This window comes from Suricata suricatta, chromosome 17, assembly GCF_006229205.1.
Source record: "Suricata suricatta isolate VVHF042 chromosome 17, meerkat_22Aug2017_6uvM2_HiC, whole genome shotgun sequence".
Taxonomy (NCBI): domain Eukaryota; kingdom Metazoa; phylum Chordata; class Mammalia; order Carnivora; family Herpestidae; genus Suricata; species Suricata suricatta.
In genome coordinates, this window is record NC_043716.1 from 26,195,659 (window position 1) to 26,216,071 (window position 20,413).

A 20,413-nucleotide genomic window follows, 5' to 3' on the forward strand; every position below is an offset into this window, starting at 1 on the left:
CATATATTTGGGTTTTTTTTTTTAACATTTATTTTTGAGAGACAGAGACAGTGTGATCAGGGGAAAGCCAGAGAGAGAGAGAGACAGAATTTGAAGCAGGCTCCAGGCTCTGAGCTGTCAGCACAGAGCCCAATGCAGGGCTTAAACCCATGAACCATGAGATCATGACCTGAGCCGAAGTCGGACACTTAACTGACGGAGTCTCCCAGGCACCCCATATATTTGTTAAATATTATCTAAATCCTTAAGTGAGACCTTTCTGTTCTGATAAAATGGCATCTTAGTATCTGTTAATTTTCTTAACACTTCATTAAACATAGAGAAGAGTTTTGAATACTTTTTCATTTATATTAAAGTGTCATTCAATTATGGAGTTCAGAGTTCAACAGTGAAGTAGTTTAACTGCCAAAATATGGAATAAAAACAAATCTTTGTATCATTATCTAGCAGATTTTAGTATCATCTGGGGTGCTGCAGAGGTACTGTCATAATGTCATTATACTTAAGTATCTCACTAAAGATGTGTGTTAGCATACACGTGTATAGGTTTTCAGAGAATATTTGCATATGAGTGATATCCTGGAATTGACTCTAGTCTTTCCTGGGTGCCTTGTTTTAGAGAAGGGAATTTCTTTGAGTTGCTTAAGGAAAGAGTTGAACTTTTGTGGAGGAGTAAATTTTATAATACTAAAAGTTTTGGAGGTGCCTGAGTGGCTCAGTCAGTTAAGCATCTGACTCTGGTCATGATCTCATGATTCCAGGTCATGATCTCGTGATTCCTGGGTTCAAGCCCCACGTCGGGCTCTGTGCTGACAGCTCAGAGCCTGGAGCCTACTTTGGATTCTGTCTCTCTTTTTCTCTGCCCCTCCCCGGAGCACTTGCACTCTGTCTCTCTCTGTCTCTCAAAAATAAATAAATGTTAAAAGAAATTTTAATAATACTAAAATTATTATGTTAAGTTATATTTATTCAGACCCTTCAGTTTGGTAAAAGGAATATTCAAATTTGAGCTTTTAGTTTTATCTAAGATTGGGGTTGAGATGCTAAGTATTTTAATTTGGATTAATTCCCACATTAGAAATACAAGTATATATTTGTCATGATTTTAAAGAACTAAAGCTGGTAAAGGCACTTTTTCAATACATTATATGGTTTTTCATACAATGTGAGTTTTTATTGTTTTATATTGATCTTAAACTTTTATTTGTCTTGATCCCAGATGTATTTGACTATCTGCATTAATGAGTTCTCTCCCAAATTTTCAGTATTCTTGATTGTTTTTCTATGTATTTTGAGTTTTCACTACTTATTTTAAAAAAAGAAGTAACAAGTTAATGTTGTAGAGGTGAAATTCATGTAACATATACTTACCCATTTTAAAATATACAATTCAGTGAAATTTAGGGCATGTAGTATTGCAAACCATCACTTCTCTCTAATTTCAGAATGTTTTCATCGTCCCAGAACATGCCATACCCATTAAGTAAACACTCCATATTCCTTTTTTCCCCTGTACCTAGATAACTACAATTTTGCTTTTTCTCTCCCATATATTTGCCTATTGTACGTAATTCATATAGAAGATCCTACAGTGGGACCTTTTGTGTTTGGTGTCTATTCTCTTAGCATGGTGTTTTCAAGGTTCACTCATGATGAATCATATACCAGAACATCATTCCTTTATATGCCTAAATAATATCCCGTGTTATGTATATGCTTCAGTTGTTTATCCATGCATCTGCTGATGGACATTTGGGTTGTATGCAGCTTTTGGCTGTTAAGAGTAATTCTGTACAGTTTTTATATGGATATATGTTTTTGTTTCTTTTGAATATACACCTAGTGTAGAATTGCTGGGTTAGATAGTAATTCTGTGTTTATAACATCTTTGGGGACCTGCTAAGCTTTTCCACAGTGGCTGCACAATTCTGTGTTTTCTACCAGCAATGAATGAGAGTTCATATTTCTCTGCATCCTCACCAATATTTAATAATTTTTCATTTTAAATTATATATTTTAGACATCCCAGTGAGTATGAAGTGGTATCTCACTGTGGTTTTGATTTGCATTTACTTAGTGGCCAATGAAGTTGAATATCTTTTTATGTGCTCATTGATCATTGTATGTCTTTGGAGAGATGTCTATTCAAGTCCATTGCCCTTTTTTAAAGAAAAAAAATTTATTTTGAGAGAGAGAGAGAGAGAGAATGCAAGCAGGGGAGGTGCTTGATCTCATGAACCATGAAATCGTGACCAGATTTGAAATCAAGAGTTGGAACCTCAACTGAGCCACCCAGGCACCCTCCATTGCCCATTTTTAAATGGAGTTGCTTGTCTTTCTTTTGTTGATTTATAGGAATTCTTTATTTATTTTGAATGTTTAAATCCTTATCAGATGATCTGTGTGATTTGACAATAGTTTTCTCCCATTATGTAGGTTGTCCTTTCACTTTCTTGATGATGTCCTTTGATGCCCAAGGTTTTAAATTTTTATGAAGTACAAGTTAACTTTTTTCGTTTGTTGCTCATACTTTTGGAATCAACCTACAAATGTATTACCAAATTCATTCAGTTAATGAAGATTTACCCTTGTGTTTTCTTCTAAGAGTTTTGTAGTTTGAGTCCCTTATATTTAGGTCATTTTTCCATTTTGAGTTAATTTTTATATATGGAATTACATTAAGGGTCCAGCTTCATTGTTTTGCATATGGCTATCCAGTATCTTTTTTGTTGAAGAGACTTTTTCTTCCCATTGAGTGCTCTTGGCACCTTTGTCAAAAACAATTGTATATGGATATTTGGGTTTATTTTTGGTCATTTAATGGTCCCTTTGCAACTACAGAGCTGGCTTGACATCCTTAAAATTGTAGCAGACAAAATACCACAACTTAGTATTGGCTAATTCTTTTTTTTTTTTTTTTTTTTTTTTTAGTATTGGCTAATTCTTTGTGCCATCAATCATGGTAATAAATTTTGATAGTAATATAAAGATAATTTGACAATACTTAAGTATATCTGGGGAACTTGGATGGCTGAGTTGGTTAAGCATCCGTCTTTGGCTTAGGTCTTGAACTCAGGGTTCATGGGTTTGAGCCACCCATTGGGCTCTCTATTTTCAGCACAGAGCCCACTTAGGATCCTCTGACATCCTTTTTCTTGGCCCCTCAGTTTGTGCGCGCTCACTCTCTTTCTCTCTCTCTCTCTCAAAATAAATAAGTAAACTTAAAAAAATATACATCTAGGGGCGCCTGGGTGGCTCAGTCGGTTAAGCCTCCGACTTCGGCCCAGGTCAGATCTCACGTTCGTGGGTTCGAGCCCCGCGTCAGGCTCTGTGCTAACAGCTAGCTCAGAGCCTGGAGCCTGCTTCCAGTTCTGTGTCTCCTTCTCTCTCTGCCCCTCCCCCTCTCATGCTCTGTCTCTCTCTGTATTAAAAATAAATAAAACATTAAAAACAATTTAAAAAAATATACATCTGATATTTGTAGGTGAAGAGTTGCAGTATTTTCTTTACTTTTGCTAGTAGAAATAGGCTGTGAGCTATTGTGTTTATCTTTTAAAAATTTATTCCAGTCGGGCACCTGCATGGCTCAGTACAGTAATAAACGTTTGATTCTTGGTTTGCTCAGGTTATCATCTCACGGTTTGTGAGATTGAGCCCTGAGCCCCATCTTGTATCCATATCCATTAAGTAAACTCGCTGTCAGCATGGAGGCTGTTTGGCATTCTCTCCCTTTCCATCTCTCTCAGCTCCTTAACTGCTCATGCACATGTGCCCACGATCTCTCTCTCAAAATAAATAAACTTAATAAAAAAAAAAAAAACCAGTGCTTTCTTAGTAAAGATGAGTTTGAAGACTTGGGAGTTTTATATAATAGAAGTTATAGAAATCTGAATATATTAGCTTTTCAGTGTATACTTACTTTTGGTTAGAAAATATAATAGACTTCCTGGGCTGCAGGGCTGGTTCAGTATTCACAAATCAGTCAGTGTGGTATATCAGATTAACAGAAGAAAAGACAAGAACCATATGACCCTGTCAATAGATGCAGAAAAAGCATTTGACAAAATATAGCAGCGTTTCTTAATAAAAACCCTCAAGAAAGTTGGGAAAGAAGGAACATACCTTAACATCATGAAGGCCATATATGAAAGACCCACTGCTAATATCATCATTCTCAATGGGGAAAGACTGAGAACCCACCAGTGAACCTCACTGCAAATAGCAGAATATTTATATGTGAGGAATATAGGTAATGAATATATGGAATAATAGACCTTTGCTAAAGCAAAAGTAACTTTGATAGCACTATTTTATACAGAATTGTTTTTTGAGGTGCTATTTTTGGTAAACATTTAAAAATTTTTTTATTGTTTTTAGTTATTTCTTTTGAGAGAGAGAGATAGAACACAAGTAGGGGAGGAACAGAGAGAGAGGGCCTGAGAGAGAATCCCAAGCAGGCTCCACACTGTCAGACCAGAGCCCCATGTGGGGCTCAAACCCACAAGCCATGAGATTAGTTGGATGCTCAACCGGCCGAGCCACCCAGGTACCTCTACTGGTAAACCTTTTTAAGAGGGAAAACGGGTTTGGTGCCAATCATTTTGTGGTAGCCCATTCACAAAACTGGTGTCTTTAACGATGATGGTCATTTCTGAAAGAAATGTAACTATTAATAAGTTTCTTCTCAGGTAATTAATGGCCTTAGTGTTTTGACATGTCTGTCTTATATTCTTATTTATTAACTGTATTAATAGTCTATTTTTTCAAATTTAGATATGAGTATCGTGTAGAGATGGTTCATCAGTCCTGCAATGATCCTACTAAAAATATCATTCGAGAATTTGCATCTGACTTTGAAGTTGGAGAATGCTGGGGTTATAATAGATTTTTCCGTTTGGACTTACTTGCCAATGAAGGATACTTGAATCGACAAAATGATACGGTGATTTTAAGGTAATAAGAAACATTTGATATTGTTGTTTTTATCATGGGAGAATAATGTCATCAGAACTTTATTTTAAAGTTTATTCATCTAACAAAGATGGATACTGAAATTCATGCTAACTGTAATCCTATTATGTTTTTAACTGTTTCTTTTCAGAAGTCTTGTGTAGTGAGTAATATAACTTAGTCAGAAATGTGCTTGACATCTAGTTAGTAATTCCATAGAAAGGACACTACTTCTTCTTATTAATTATTTTAATATTTGTTTTTTTTTGAAAGAGAGAGACAGAGCACAAGTGGGGCAGAGGCAGAGAGAGAGAGGGAGACACATAATCCAAAACAGGCTCCAGGCTCTGAATCCGATGCAGGGCTTGAACTTGGGTACGGTGAGATCATGACCTGAGCCGAAGTCAGGTGCTTAACCCACTGACCCACCCAGACATCCCAGGAAACTACTATTTCTTATAAATAATGCCCCATTTACTTACCTGTTGAATGTCTAGCAACCTCACCATTTGGAAATACAAAAATAGTGAGGGATCAAGTGCTTATTTTTCTCACTTGACATTGTATATTATATGTGGGTGATTGGTTTTGCAAGGTTAAAATCACAAAATAATTTTCAGTTTCTTCTAGATAACAACAAATTAAAAGAAAGGGACTAGAAATGAAAATTGATGAAAACAAACTCAATGATAGTAGCTGGTGTGTTATTTGTAAGAAAAGATAACATAAACACTGACTAAAAACCATAACAGCCTTGTTTAATATTGGGATATCCTTTATAAGTCAGACATTTTGGAGCATCATTACATGATGTTTTAATTTGATGATGACAATGAGAGCTTGAGTATTAAAAAGGTAGATTCAAGTACAGGTTTTTTTTTTTTAAGTTTATTTATTTTGTGAGAGATAGCAGGGGGAAGGGCAGAGAGAGGGACGCAGAGGATCTGAAGTGCAGTCAGCACAGAGCCCAATGTGGGGCTCTACATAAACCGTGAGATCATGACCTGAGTCAAAGTCAGACACTTAAGTGATTGAGCCATCGAGGCATGCTGATTCACATTTTGAACTGTGTTTCAGTTTAAGAAGTTTCCATAAAAACCATTTTCAGAGCTTTTTTCCTTGATATACTCTTAATTTTCACTTATTATGAGCTCTTTGTTCCAGAGCATAGTGTAGGAGTTGGCTGTCTTGTTGACCTTTACTAGTAGGTGTTCTTCATAACCTTTTTGGGAGAATAAATAACTGATAAAAGATTATTGAATTTTCAATGTAGGAAAAATGATTCATGTTTTTGTCTTTTGGGGGGAATTATTTTAGTTCCATTTTATAACCTTTCAGGGTTTGTGGAGTTTTTCTGAGTATTTGTCAAAAGAAATTTGTTGCTATTCCTCACTTTAGCCATAGGGAGGATAGCAAAATTATTCAGCCATCAATTTGACCAACCTACAAAAGAACCTTTTATTTTTTTAAATATAATTTATTGTCAAATTGGTTCAGAAGAGCCTTTTTAAAAATATTTATTTATTTTGAGAGAGAGAGAGAGGGAGGGAGGGAGAAGTATGGAGAGAGAGAGAATCCCAAGCTGGCTCCATGCTATCAATGTGGAGCCTAATGTGAGCCTAATCCTCCATCCCACAACCCTGGGATCATAACCTGATCTGAAATCAAGCATCAGACATTTAACTGACTAAGTCACCCAAGTGTTCCAAGAGCCCTTTTTTTTTTTTTAATAGTCCTCTCCTTATTGGAGTCATAGTAATGTTGAGTCTTTCTGGTGGAAATCTGTGTGGATAGTTTCATTTTTTTAATGCAGTTAGCCCAACTTCTAGTTCTTCATTTAGGCCTTCCCTATTTATAACAAAACTTTTACTTACAGGCTTGAATATTAGTGCAGGAATGAGATTCCTGGTGATATTATCATTTATTCAGCAACATTTACTGAGTGGCAGTAGCTTAATATTAAGGAAGAATAAGATGAATTTTGTCCTCAGAAAATCAAAATGAAATGGGCAGATAAAAAGAATCTATCCTATAAGAGAGTGCTGTAATAGTATAAATAAATTGGTGCAGGATTTGTGGAGAGGAGGCTTTTAATTCTCTTACTGCTCATAATATGTATTTAATGGGAGATTGCTGAAAATTTAAATCCCAATTCAAAATTCTGATCGTATTTTATATGTACATATTAATATTAGAAAGTTACTTAAGGCTTTTCTATAACTATATGAATACGTATGTGTTTTCTTCTTTTTGTTAAATGAGAAAGTTAAGAAATTTTACCTTCTGTTTGCTTTTGTTTTAATGACACATATACTAACGATAATGTACAGGCTTGGCCACAGTTCATTAGTTATTCAAAGATAATAATACCCTTTTGAAAGTCTTACCAGTGTATACTGACTGGGCAGTATCCACTTAGGATAGTGGTTGAGTGAATAATCTCTGTCCTCTAATGCCTGAGTATCCTTGACTGGAAATAGTTAACCTACTGCAGATAATTCTAAATGGTCAGTAGATTCCTATACTAGCTTTAAATGTTATGAAAAATGGAATAGTATTTAACATAAAGGTGGCAGGACTGGAAGGAGGATTTCCAGACTTCCAAGTTAGTTTTGCGTCTTGGCACTCTTCCTTTCTTTAGAAACATCTTTACCTGCTACTGTGAATTTTTTCATTATAAATTATAGACTCAATTTCATTCATATGACATAAGTAGAGATTCTTTGCATTAGTATTAGTGTTTTAAAAGTACAGATAGCTCTGAACAGATTGAGATCCTGTCACTTACCCATTGAAATCCTTTATTATACTTGTTTTTTTCCCTAACCCTAGCTGAAATATGCGGTATTGTGATATATATGGAGAGTTGATTTAAGCTGCTATTTGGAGGGGTTGAGAATATAGGTTATTTAGAGCATGCATCTCTTTGGGGGACAGTAAAGCAGTCCTGGGGAGTTACCCTTTAAATGATTTTTTTTAATGAGGAGTAAGAAAAATGGGAACATGAGATGGAAGCAGGAGAGAAAAAAAGCAGTGTCTAAAACAAACTTTGCCTATTTTTGTAGGGTCTGACCTAAGCAAGAAAGGGGAAGGAAAGCATTAGCTTCCTTCTTCCTGCATAGTGTGGCCTTCCCAACTCAAGATAACATTGTATTTGAACTAGTAGTTTGGTAGCTTAACCATGATATATAATGTTATTTCTTTACAAAAGTATAGTTTGAATATAGACAACTTACTTGAAGATAACTTTATTTTCTTCCAAGTTTTTATTTAAATTCAAGTTAGTTAACATATAGTGTAGTATTGATTTCAGGAGCAGAACTTAGTGATTCATCACATATATAAGTGCTCACAAATAAATGCCCTCCTTAATACCTATCACCCATTTAGCCCCCCACCCTGCCCCAGCAACCCTCAGTTTCTCCTGTTATAGTTAAGAGCCTGTTGAAGATAACTTCTCAGAACATTTTGTCATTAAAATATGTTAATTATATGAATAAAAATGGTTAATACCAGCAGCTTTGAATTCAGTTTGAATTTTAGCTTTGCTATAATGTAATCCACTAAATTTAAAATTACAGAATTTATAGTTACAGATTCAAGGCTTGGTTGATAATATTTTACTATTCAGATCACGTTTCATGTGCAGGTTTTCTTTTAAGGTTTCAGGTTCGTTCTCCAACTTTCTTTCAAAAATGCCGGGACCAGCATTGGTATATTACTCAGTTAGAAGCTGCGCAAACTAGCTATATCCAACAAATAAATAATCTTAAAGAGGTAAGGAAAAAACATACTTTGGGTTTAGTGTTTCCTATTGGCCTGTTATATTTGTAATTAGATTTTGTAATTTTGTAGAAAAGTCCAATTATTTTATTCTCCCATCTACGTGACACCTTTGAGCCTCTAATTTTACACTCTCCACAGTTTGTTAGCCACTAGCCACATATGGCTTTGTAAACTTAATTTAAAAATTCAGTTCTTTAGTTGCACTAGCCACATTTCAAGGGCTTCTGTTGGGCATTGCACATATAGAACATTTCCATACTGTATTGGAGAATGCTCTTCTCATTGAGGTTAACTTTTTGTGTTTCTCTCGGTGACTTAAGTATTTCTGTTTTCTAAGCTGTCATGAAATTAAAGGATTCTTAGTTACAGAGTAATTGAAAATTGTCACATCTTGAATTGTCACTATTCTTGAATGGAGCATGGGGGAGGATCAGCTAAGGAATTTTTATTTTACAGTGGTAAACTAAATTATGTAAGGAATTCTTTCTGCCAGTGGAAATTGAGGTGGGGTCGGAGGATTGAAGTACTGAGATGGGTAATAGACGAGGGAGGAAAATCCGAATGAATACATGCTTTGAGAGATTTTCATGTTACGTGTACTATTTAAAACTGCTTGTATTTATTTACTACACAGTTTTCTAATTGTATGTGCAGTTGGACTGGATATGAGAAGAATGAAGGTAAATTGGGCAGGTTTCTTTGCCATAGATTTTTCCATAAGCAAAATCTGAAGGGAGTGAGAGAGATGCTTCAAAATGGTTTTAGGAGCACCTGGATGTATCTTTTTACTTAAAATATTTTTACTGGACCAGTGAACTCTGCTTGTGATTCATGTGGTTTTTTTTTGTGCTGTTATTGTTTTAAAAGAGACTTACTATTGAGTTATCTCGAAGTCAGAAATCAAGAGATTTGTCACCACCAGATAATCATCTGAGTCCCCAAAATGATGACACTCCTGAGATACGTGCTAAGAAGTCTGTGCCGTGCACCGATATGCTTCTCCAGGATGGTCCTATTACAGCTTCTATAAGAGATGTCAAAGAGGATGAAGAAGAAGAGGAAAAGATTCAGAATGAAGATTATCATGTAATAATTAGACTTGTTTTAGATTCATTTTTTGTTTTTCAGAGAAAGGATAAGGTCATGGTTTCCAACATATATAGAGGATTCAATATACTAAAAGTCTTGTCTGTTTATTTTCTTTACTAGGGTATGTCCTTCTGTAAGTGTTAAGTCACAAGTTGAATCAAAGTGTTACAAGGCTCTAAAATTAATTTATTGTAGGAAATGTATGTTCTACCAAATAGACATAACATTCTAGAAACTATATAAATTTTGGAATTAAAAAGTCTGTTCTATTTCCATTCACTAAAACTAGTAAAGTCCCTTATTTTTCCATATGAAGGTAGAATGAGTTAGGATTTGGGAGAGAGCCAGGTTTTATCCTAGCTAAACAACAGAGAAATGATTGTTACTGTTTAAAGTGAGGGGCACCTGGGGTCTCACTTCTTAAGCATCCAGCTCTTGATTTCAGCACGGGTCATGATCTCATGGTTCTTGGGATTGTCAGCGCACAGCCTGTTTAGGATTCTCTCTCTGCACCTCCCCCACTCGCGCACTCTCTCAAAATAAATAAACATAAAAAGAATAGAGTTAAAAAGTAAGACAGTGATGCAGAAGCCAGCTTTTGTTGTTGTAGTTGTTATTTGTAAGACAGGACACTTCAAGTATGTATTAAAATGAAGGAGGCAGTGGGGAGAGAGTTAAGGTATTGACAAAACAAACTATATAAGGAGATAATGGAGCACTCAGGTGAAGCAGTTAACCTGTGAAAGAGGTGTTAAAGGAATTGATGGGGTTTGCAGGTAAGGCAGCTAAAATTTGGGGCTATTTACACATAACCAGTGTGCTTTTCTGTGCAGATAGGTGACAAGAGTTTTATGATGTCCTTGATATTAGAGATTAGGTAGGATTATAGGAATGATGGTTTGACATGTTACCTTGTGAAGAGCCTTATTGGCAGCTGCAGTGGAGTATATGAAGCATATCTAGTCACACTGAAGGCCTAACTGAAAACGGCAGCAGTAAGTTATTAGTGGAACCAGATAATGTGGTTGTGTGCTGTTTTCTAAAGGGCTCAGCTGCCTGCGCAAAGGAGCAGAGAATTGTGATCATTTCATTATTCTTTGGGGCTTGGTCCATCAGCTGGATCAGATGATCAACTGAGTAAAAACATTTGAGATAGAAGTCTTATTTCTTTGCCTTGATCTAGCACGAACTCTCAGACGGAGACCTGGATCTGGATCTTGTTGGTGAAGATGAAGTGAATCACCTTGATGGCAGCAGTTCCTCTGCCAGTTCCACAGCAACCAGTAACACAGAAGAAAACGACATTGATGAAGAAACTATGTGAGTGTCTCACATTAACTACCACTATAAAGCATCTAAGTGGTAATTATTAGAAGTAGTTAACTAAATTTGGGTCTAAAAGTGGAGATACTCAGTATGTTTACTTGCTATAGAGTATCTTATAAAAATGAAGGAACGTGAAGGAAAGATAGTTTCCTCCTTCTCGCCTCTGGGTTCCAAACTTAGCTTTATTTCTTTTTAATTTTTCAATTATTCAATTTAAGAAAAGTTGCATAAATACTATATAACAATTCTCATATTCCCTTTGTCCAGATTAATTCCCCAAATGTTAATATTTTGCTTAGTTCCTCTTTTCTGTATTTTTTGCGGGGGGAGGGGTGAGATTTTTGAGTTAGGTGAATATATCTTTTCATTGTGTACTATGTTTCTTATGTAACCACAGGATAGTTATCAAAATTAGGATTAACATTGATGTAATACTATAACCTATGACTTTTTAAAAATTTGTCATTGATGTCCTTTAGTCTAGGATCCAATCCAGTATCACATAATTGCTTTTAGTTAAGTTTCTTTAGTCTTTAATATGGGTCATCTAATCTTTTTATCTGTTTGTTTCTGACTTTGACACTTAAGAGAAAGAGCAGTTCTTTTGTAGCAAGTTTCATTTGGGGAGTTGTCCGAATGTTTTTTTCACCGTTGAGATTATGCCCTTTAGGCAGGAGTACTAAAAAAATTATGATACCTTTTCAGGGCCTCATATGAGGGAGTAGTGGGAGGGCACAAGTCTTTTATCTATCACTTTACAATTGATTTAGATCACTTGGTTAACATGATGTCTACCAGCTTTCTCCAATCTAAAATAACTAATTTTTCCCTTTGTAATTAATAAATATCCTGTAAGGACTTATTTTGAGATTGTAGGTATCTTTCCTCCCCCCATCACCTGTTTCACCCATTCTCCCATCCACCTTTTCTCTGGTAACCCTTAGTTTGTTCTCTATAGTTAAGAGTCTGTTCTTCGTTTGTCTCTCTCTCTCTGTCTCTCTCTTCTTCATTTGTCTTTCTCTCTCTCTCTCTCTCTCTCTCTCTCTCTCTCTCTCTCACACACACACATACACACACACATACATTTTCTCCCTTTGCTTATTTGTTTTAATTCTCCATAGGAGTGAAATCATATATTTGTCCTTCTCTGACCTCAGTTAGTGTTCATTATACCATCTAGTTCCATCCATGTTCAGAATTATAAAATTTTCATTGGCTTAATAATATTCCTGTGTGTGTACACATGAAATATTTTTTATCCAATCATCTGTTAGTGGACACTTGGGCTGCTTCCATATCTTGGCTGTTGTAAGTAGAGGTGCCTGTATCCCTCTGAATTAATGTTTTATTTTGGGGGTAAATAATAGTGCAGTTGATCATAGGGTATTTCTATTTTTAACTTTTTAGAGAACCTCCATACTGTTCCTGGGTTTACCAGTTTGTATTCCCACCAGCAGTGTAAGAGGATACCCCTTTCTCTGTATCCTCACCAACATCTGTTATTTTCTGTTGTTAATTTTAGTCATTCTGACAGGTGTGAGGTGGTATCTCTTTGTGGATTTGTATTTCCCTGATGATGAGTGATGTTGAGCATTTTTTCATGTGTTGGTTGGCCATCTCGATGTCTTCTTTGGAGAAGTATCTATTCATGTCTTTTGCCCAGTTCTTCACTGGATTATTTGTTTTTTGGGTGTTGAGTCTGATAATTTTTTATAGATTTTGGATACTAACCCTTTATCTGATATGTCATTTGCAAATATCTTCCCATTCTGTCAGTTGCCTTTTAGGTTTTTTTTTTTTTTAATGTTTGTTTATTTTTGAGTGAGAGAGAGACAGACAGACACAGAGCATGAGCAGGAGAAAGGCAGAAAGAGAGGGAGACACAGAATCTGAAGCAGACTCCAGGTCTGAGGTATCAGCACAGAGCGTGACGTGGGGCTCAAACCTATGAACCATGAGGTCATGACCAGAGCCAAAGCCAACACTTAACCAACTGAGTCACCCAGGCACCCCTAGTTTTTTTTGTTTTTGTTTTTGTTTTGTTTGTTTCCTTCTCTGTGCAGAAGGAAACTTAGGTCCCAATAATTTATTTTTGCTTTTGTTTCTCTTGTGACTTCTTTAAATATCCTAAACTAGCATTGGTTAGTGTTGTTCCATATAGCACTCTGTCATTACAATAAGTGGGGCATCTGGCTGTCTCAGTTGATAGAATATGTAATTCTTGATCTTTTATGAGTTTAAGCTCCATGTTGGACATAGAGCTTACTTAAAATCAATCACTAAGTAGATAAGGAAATTAAAGAAAAAAATTTTTTTAATTAAAAAATAAGGCAATAGGATTTTTTGGTACGAAAGATTTTGTGAGGACTCTGGTAGGAGGCAACATCTTTTTTTCTGAAATACCATCTGAAGAAAATAGTATTTATGGTCTGCCTGGGTGGCTCAGTTGGTTGAGCAGCTGGCTGACTCTTGATTTGGGCTTACATCATGATTCCAGGGTTGTGGGATTGAGCCCCTCATTTGGCTCCATGCTGTATGCGGAGCCTGTTTGGGATTCTCTCTCCCCTGCTCACACGTGCACTTTCTCTCAAAAAAGAAAAGAGTATTTAATCATCTATGTTCATTTGATCTTTTAGTAACCATAAAGTGTAGTGTTTTAAGCCTAATTTCTTACCATTAAGTTATAAATTCTTTAAAGTTATAGTTTCTTCTGCTTGCAATGGTTCTCAGATTTTCTATTTTAAAAATTAAATGTTAGGGGCACCTGGTGGCTCAGTCGGTTAAGCATCTGACTTTGGCTCAGGTCATGATCTTGTGGTTTGTGGGTTTGAGCCGACAGCTCAGAGTCTGGAGCCTGCTTCACGTTCTGTGTCTCCCTCTCTCTCTGCCCCTCCCCCACTCGCTGTCTGTCTGTCTCTCTCAAAAATAAATAATTTTAAAAAAAGAAAAGAAAAAAAAATTAAATTTAGGGGCACCTGGGTGGCTTAGTCAGTTAAGCGTCCGACTCCTGATTTTAGCTCAAGTAGTGAGCTCATGGTTTGTGAGTTCAAGCCCTGCACTGGGCTCTGTTCTGATAGTGAGGAGCCTGCTTGGGATTCACTCTCTCTTCCTCTCTCTCTGCCCCTCCCCTGCTCACACTGTCTCTCAAAATAAATAAATAAACTTTGTAAAAGAAAAAAAGAAAAATGTTGCCAACCATCTTGGCATTTTTGAAAGGTAGTTTAAACATTAACACTAACCTACACATGATAATGTTAAAAGTCCTTTTCCACATTTCCATATTGAGAAATAGCATATCTTACTTCCCAAGAGAAAACTATGCACTTCTGTTTTAAAATTCATTGAGGTGAGACAAATAATGTTAATTATCCTTACTATATAGGAATTATGTATTTTAGGGGTGCCTGGGTGGCTTAGTCGGTTAAGTGTCTGATTTCGGCTCAGGTCATGACCTTGTGGTTGGTGAGTTTAAGCCCCGCGTCAGGCTCTGTGCTGACAGCTCAGAGCCTGGAACCTGCTTTGGATTCTGTGTCTCCGTCTCTCTCTGCCCCTTCCCTGCTTGCACTCTGTCTCTCTCTCTCTCTCAAAATAAATAAACATTAAAAAAATTTTTTTTAGAAAGGAATTATGTATTTTATATGTATTTTTAGGTCTGGAGAAAATGATGTGGAATACAACAACATGGAATTGGAAGAGGGAGAACTTATGGAAGATGCAGCTGCTGCAGGACCAACAGGTACAGAAGCCAAGATGCACAAGCTGTTGTCTTTTCTTTCCTTTTCTCTATCATATTTTAATGTGGCAGCCACTGCACTATATAGCTTGTGGTATTGGAAGTGCTGTTTATATACAACATATAATACATATGTATATTACATATATTATAGATGAGTGTATTACTAATGATATTTAAAACTAATAATAGCTAACATTTGGTAAGTGTTCTTATGTACCAAGCATTGTCCACAAGCACTTTAAGTGTACCTTTCCTCATTAATTTCTAACATTCTGTGAGAGATTTTAATATTATCTACTTTTTATAGCTGTACAAAGTGGTATGTAGAGAATTTAAGCAACTTGGTCTTCTTTGCAATTTAGTAAATGAAAGAGAGGGATTAGAGTTTTGGGTTTATCTGAATCAAAAGTTCCTGGTCTTCTCTACAGTTATATATTAATTATCCTTTTATGATATTTGTCTTGTTTGTAAATTTAATTTACTGTAGAATAATCTGAATAGATTCATGGACTATGATTTACAAAGGATTTTTTGAGAGGTCATCTTATGGATTGAAAAAACTTGAGATTTAATTGCCTAGGTCACGTAAGTAGTTGTTGGTAGAACCAGAGTAGAACTCCCCATTATCTTTTTCTTGGATTCTGATTTTTGCCAAACCACAGTGGTGTTCTTGGGATGAAGTGGCTCAACTACTGAGTTTTTCTTTTGTGTTTTTGGACCTTTTTTAATTAAGTATGCAAATCTTGGCTAAAACAATTATAAGTTAGTTTGTATTGCTGCTATTTTATTGATATTGCCATTGGTACAAACACTGGTGTATTTCGTGGCATGTTTGGATCACTGAAGACCTCTTAGACATTAGTCTTGAGCCTTGCAGCTTACACCCATGTTTTGTACTTTTCCTACTTCTCACTTTTTTCAAGGTGATTTCAGTTCTACTTGTACTTCAGTTGTTGATATGCTGATTACTCTCCAAGTTCTAGCTCTAGCCTTTATTTTTCTCATAACTTCGAGATCCATGTAGCTGTCTGGTTTTGATGTTAACAGACTTAGTGTCTCTTAAACAAATCTTGGTCTTTTTATCTGTCAGCGTGCCTGTCAGGAATAGCTCATCATCTTACTGATTGATGGTGCTATACATTCTTCATCTTTTCCTCCTGCTTTAACTTTGCTTTCAATACATTACCAAAATCTGTTGATTCTACCTCCTAAATAGTGCATGAATTGATTTGTACTTTCCTTTAACATTCCTAGCCTAGGCCACTGTCTTTCAAAATAGCCTCTCACTTGGGTTCCTTGTATCCATTATTTTTCCTTTCCATCCTGTTTCTCACAGCATGAGTTCAAAATGAGTTTCTTTTTCCCTTCAAATTTATATCTGATCATGTCACTTCTTTACTTTAAAACCCTTTATTGGATTCCATTTAATTACAGGATAAAGTCCAGACTTGCTTAACGGTACAGATGACTCTTCATATGCTGACTCCTTCTCACTTCTTTAGCCTTACCTCTCTCACACTCCTCTCTGTCATTTTTCAGCCCAGAGGAAATTTCATTCCCTCAAATGTGCTTCCCACCATGTTCCTTCTGTCTCTCCTCTTGCTGGGTATAGCTATTCCTTCTTTTTTTTTTTTTTAATTCTTAAATGTTTTATTTATTTTTGATACAGAGAGAGAGAAGGAGACACAGAACCGGAAGCAGGCTCCAGGCTCTGAGCTGTTAGCACAGAGCCTGACGCGGGGCTCGAACCCATGAATGTGAGATCTGACCTGAGCCAAAGTCGGAGACTTAGCCGACTGAGCCACCCAGGTGCCCCTAGCTATTCCTTAATTGTAGCTTGTATTTTATTCCTGGAATTCCTCAACTATGTGCCGTTGGTCTTTTTCTACTCTCTCAAATTAACCTTTTAGAATATATATTGAACATGATTGTAATTGCATATTTAGCTGCCCATTTTCCCTGTTAGCTTAAGCTCCACAGAGCTCGGTGCTAAGAAATAATGCACATCTTAATTTTGGATCTCTGATATTTAACAATATAATAAGGGATTGTTTAATATTCTTCAAATAAATGGTAAGTGAATATTTATTTTTACTAAGTGTCGAATGTAATTTTTAAAGTTTTAAATAGTATAGAAACATTCAGAGGCTATCTTGGTATAAAATAGAAGATAGGTGTACTGAGTCAAAGTTACTGAATATTTTTCAACCTTCTGGGGTATTTTTTCTTAGTTAAATCTGTCATTTCCTCTCTTAATTCAGACGCTAAGTTGTGGGTGCTGAGGACATAATAGTCATACCTAGGTAATTTTTATTGTATGCTTTTGGGAATTTTAAATACACGGCAGACATTTGTCTAATACCTTTCCTCTATCAAGATTTTTGGGAAATACAATGAAAATTACTTACTCTTACATAATTTATCATCTAAGGTGAATAGATATATGAGCAGATAACTAGGATATGTAAGATAGTACACATACAAAAGAATTCAAATTTCTTTAGATATTGCCTCCTCAAGAGATAGAACATAACTCTCTACTCTTAAATGTGGGCTATGTTTAGTGATTTGTTTTGACAAAAATACAGTTAGAAAGGGAGAAATAACATTATACCAAAGAAATATGGCAAACATTATTTTAGCCAAGTTATCCAATTTAACATCATCCATGTTGTCATGTTGATAGCATATGTACCCTTGTTCTGAGGTGTTGAGAATGGGACTGTACATCTGTGATGTTGTCCTCTCCCAAACCCATAAACACAATCTTAACATGAGAAAAACACAACATGACCCCCAGTTGAGAGGGACATTTTATAAAAACATATGACCAATACTTTCCAAAACTGTCAAACACAGGAAAGTTCTGAGGAATCACCCCAGACCAGAGGAACTTAAGGAGAAATGACCATCTAGGTATAATTTGGTGTTCTAGAAGGAACCCTGAGACACAAAAAGTATATTAGAGAAAGATTAATGAAATCTGAGTAAAGTATAGATTTTATTAGTTAATAATAGCATATTAGTATTAGATCATTAATTGTGATAAATGTACCATGATGATTAAATTTGTTGACAGTGGGAAAAGTGGATTATGGGATTTACAGGAATACACTGAATTATCTTTGTACCTTTTATAGAAATCTAAAACTATTCTAAAATTAAAAGTTTTTATATATAAGGAGAATAAAAGGTGAATTGAGGGTGAGGTGGGGCTGAGTGTGGAATGTATTATTGTTATAATTTAATTATGGAGGGTCCATTTCAGGCTTGTTGTGGTTTGTATTCCAGAACCAGACAATCATTTAAAGAATTAATATCAGTTAAGATGTTAAGTTGTCCATTAAGTAGAAGATCTTTCTTACACAGAAGCTAGGTATGAAGAAAATAAGATTTACTTAATTTCAATGTGTATATAGTATTGAATAAGGCTATGGCTTGAAATAAATATTTGATGATTCAAATGGCCTCATTCCCTCAATGCTTTTAGTTTATTCAGTTATTTTCATTAGTTACAAGAGAACTTATGCTTAAAATTAAGTACTAATAAAAAATATCATTCTAAATAAAAAGTATCATTGTAAAAGCATTCCTTTTTGAAAAAATGTTTTAAATGTTTATTTACCTGTAAGAGGGCGAGAATGAGTGGGGGAGGGGCAGAGAGAGAGAGGGAGGCACAGAAATCTGAAGCAGGCTCCAGCCTCCAAGCTATCAGCACAGAGCCAGATGGTGGGGCTGGAGATCATGAACTGAGCTGAAGTCGGACACTTGACTGACTGAGCCATCCAGGTGCCCCTTTAAAAAGTACTCTAATTTAAAACATTAGTTATTGAATCAGCTGAGTAGGAAAACTCTATTTTATTTTTTGCCTTCTATGTGTGATTTATGAATCATTATAAGATTTCTTATTAGAGAACTAAAAGATTCTAGCAATATAACACTTATATAACAAAATGATGTTATATAGGTTATTACTGAAATCATTTGTTACTTATTTTGGTTAAAGACCTTTAAGATTACTTGTTCCACAGATGTTTAATGATCGCCTTCTTGGTATTAGGCATTGTGTTGTTCATTGGGATAATGAGATGAATGAGCATTATCTTTCTAAAATGAGAATCTAGCACTAGTGATTACAGAACTTTGTGATTATAAATATAGATATAGGGTGTTACCAAAATAGAAGAGCTAATTAGGAATGAGTGAAAAAGGCTTTAGAAAGGGAGTGATGCTTGATTTTGTTCTTGAAAGATGAGCTAAGAGTTCATTAGAGGAACAGGGAAATAATGAGATTAAGAGAGCAAAGGCATTCCAAGCAGAAGATGCAGGATTGGTTTTTTGTTTTTTGTTTTTTTTTTTTTTTTGGAAACTTCAAATAATTGAGACTTGATATGGGGGCAGGCCAATCGAGATTGGTAAGCAGAAAGCAAGATCAGGTAATGGAAAGTTTCATTTGCTAGGCTGAGGATTATGGGGTTTATTCTGTGGAACCATTAAAGCTCTTTAAAAATAAGTATGATCAGATTTGGTTAATGGAAGATGAATTAAAGGACAGGATAGTTAGAAACTACTAAAATTTTCCAGATTTGGTTAATGGAAGATGAATTAAAGGACAGGATAGTTAGAAACTACTAAAATTTTCCAGGAGGGAAAATTATGAGGGTCTAACATAAGGCAGTAGGGAAGGAGATAAATTTTTTTGAAAGATGTTACATAGTAGAATCAAAAGGACTTGGGAATCTAACTGGATGGGGTGGATTTGGTGGATATGTGGAGAAGATTCCTTAAGGCTTCTGGGTTAGGTTGTGCCATTACCTACGAAAGTGAGTCCAGCAGCAGAAGATAATATATTCATTTTGATCTTTGTTGGTTTTGAGAGACCTGTGGGACAATTATGTGTTAATTTCCAGACCCAAATATCTTAACTGTTTAGAAGTTCTCAGGTATGTAGTCTGGTCTAGAAAGGCATAGCAATTATTTATTTGTTTGTTTATTTGTTCATTATTACAAACAGTACAACTCTTATTAATCAGAATAAATGAATGAATTAAAGATTTCCAAAAGATTTGTCTATAACATATAAAGAACTTCTATAAATCAACAAGAAAAAGACTGCCTCCCAGGAAAAAGGACAAAAGATTGGGATAGATACTTCACAAAGGAGGCTGTCCAGATTTTAAAAAGTACTCAGCCTCTTTCATCAGAGAAAAGCAAATTGATATTGTGTCTCCATATGGATCTCTTGTTTATTTAATCTACATGGAGTTTGTTGAGCTAAGCTCCTTGTTGAATGTGGTAGATTAATATTTTTCATCATATGTTGGAAATTTTTAGCCATATTTCTTTGTACATTGTTTTTCTTTGCTCTTCTATTACCCCCATCATATGTGTGTTGGTACATTCAATGAGATCCCACAGAACTCTGAGAGTCTTAATGTTTCTTTATTTTTTCAGGAAGTGTGAAGTAAAAATCCAGTAAGATACTATTGCAAGCCCACTGTAGCAACTAACTTGATAATATTTTTT

At 35.4% G+C, this 20,413-nt stretch overlaps 1 protein-coding gene across 9 annotated transcripts in view; it reads left to right on the top strand.

Annotated features, from left to right (window-relative positions):
* TRIM37 (tripartite motif containing 37) overlaps positions 1-20,413 on the top strand; it is a 131,173-nt gene that overhangs the window by 56,619 nt on the left and 54,141 nt on the right. For all 9 annotated transcript variants that reach the window (XM_029929256.1, XM_029929259.1, XM_029929261.1 and 6 more), the window contains 5 exons: positions 4,774-4,953; positions 8,613-8,727; positions 9,604-9,822; positions 11,009-11,145; positions 14,802-14,887. In XM_029929256.1, coding sequence (XP_029785116.1) covers positions 4,774-4,953; positions 8,613-8,727; positions 9,604-9,822; positions 11,009-11,145; positions 14,802-14,887 — 737 coding nt within the window. The remainder of the gene's footprint in view (positions 1-4,773; positions 4,954-8,612; positions 8,728-9,603; positions 9,823-11,008; positions 11,146-14,801; positions 14,888-20,413) is intronic.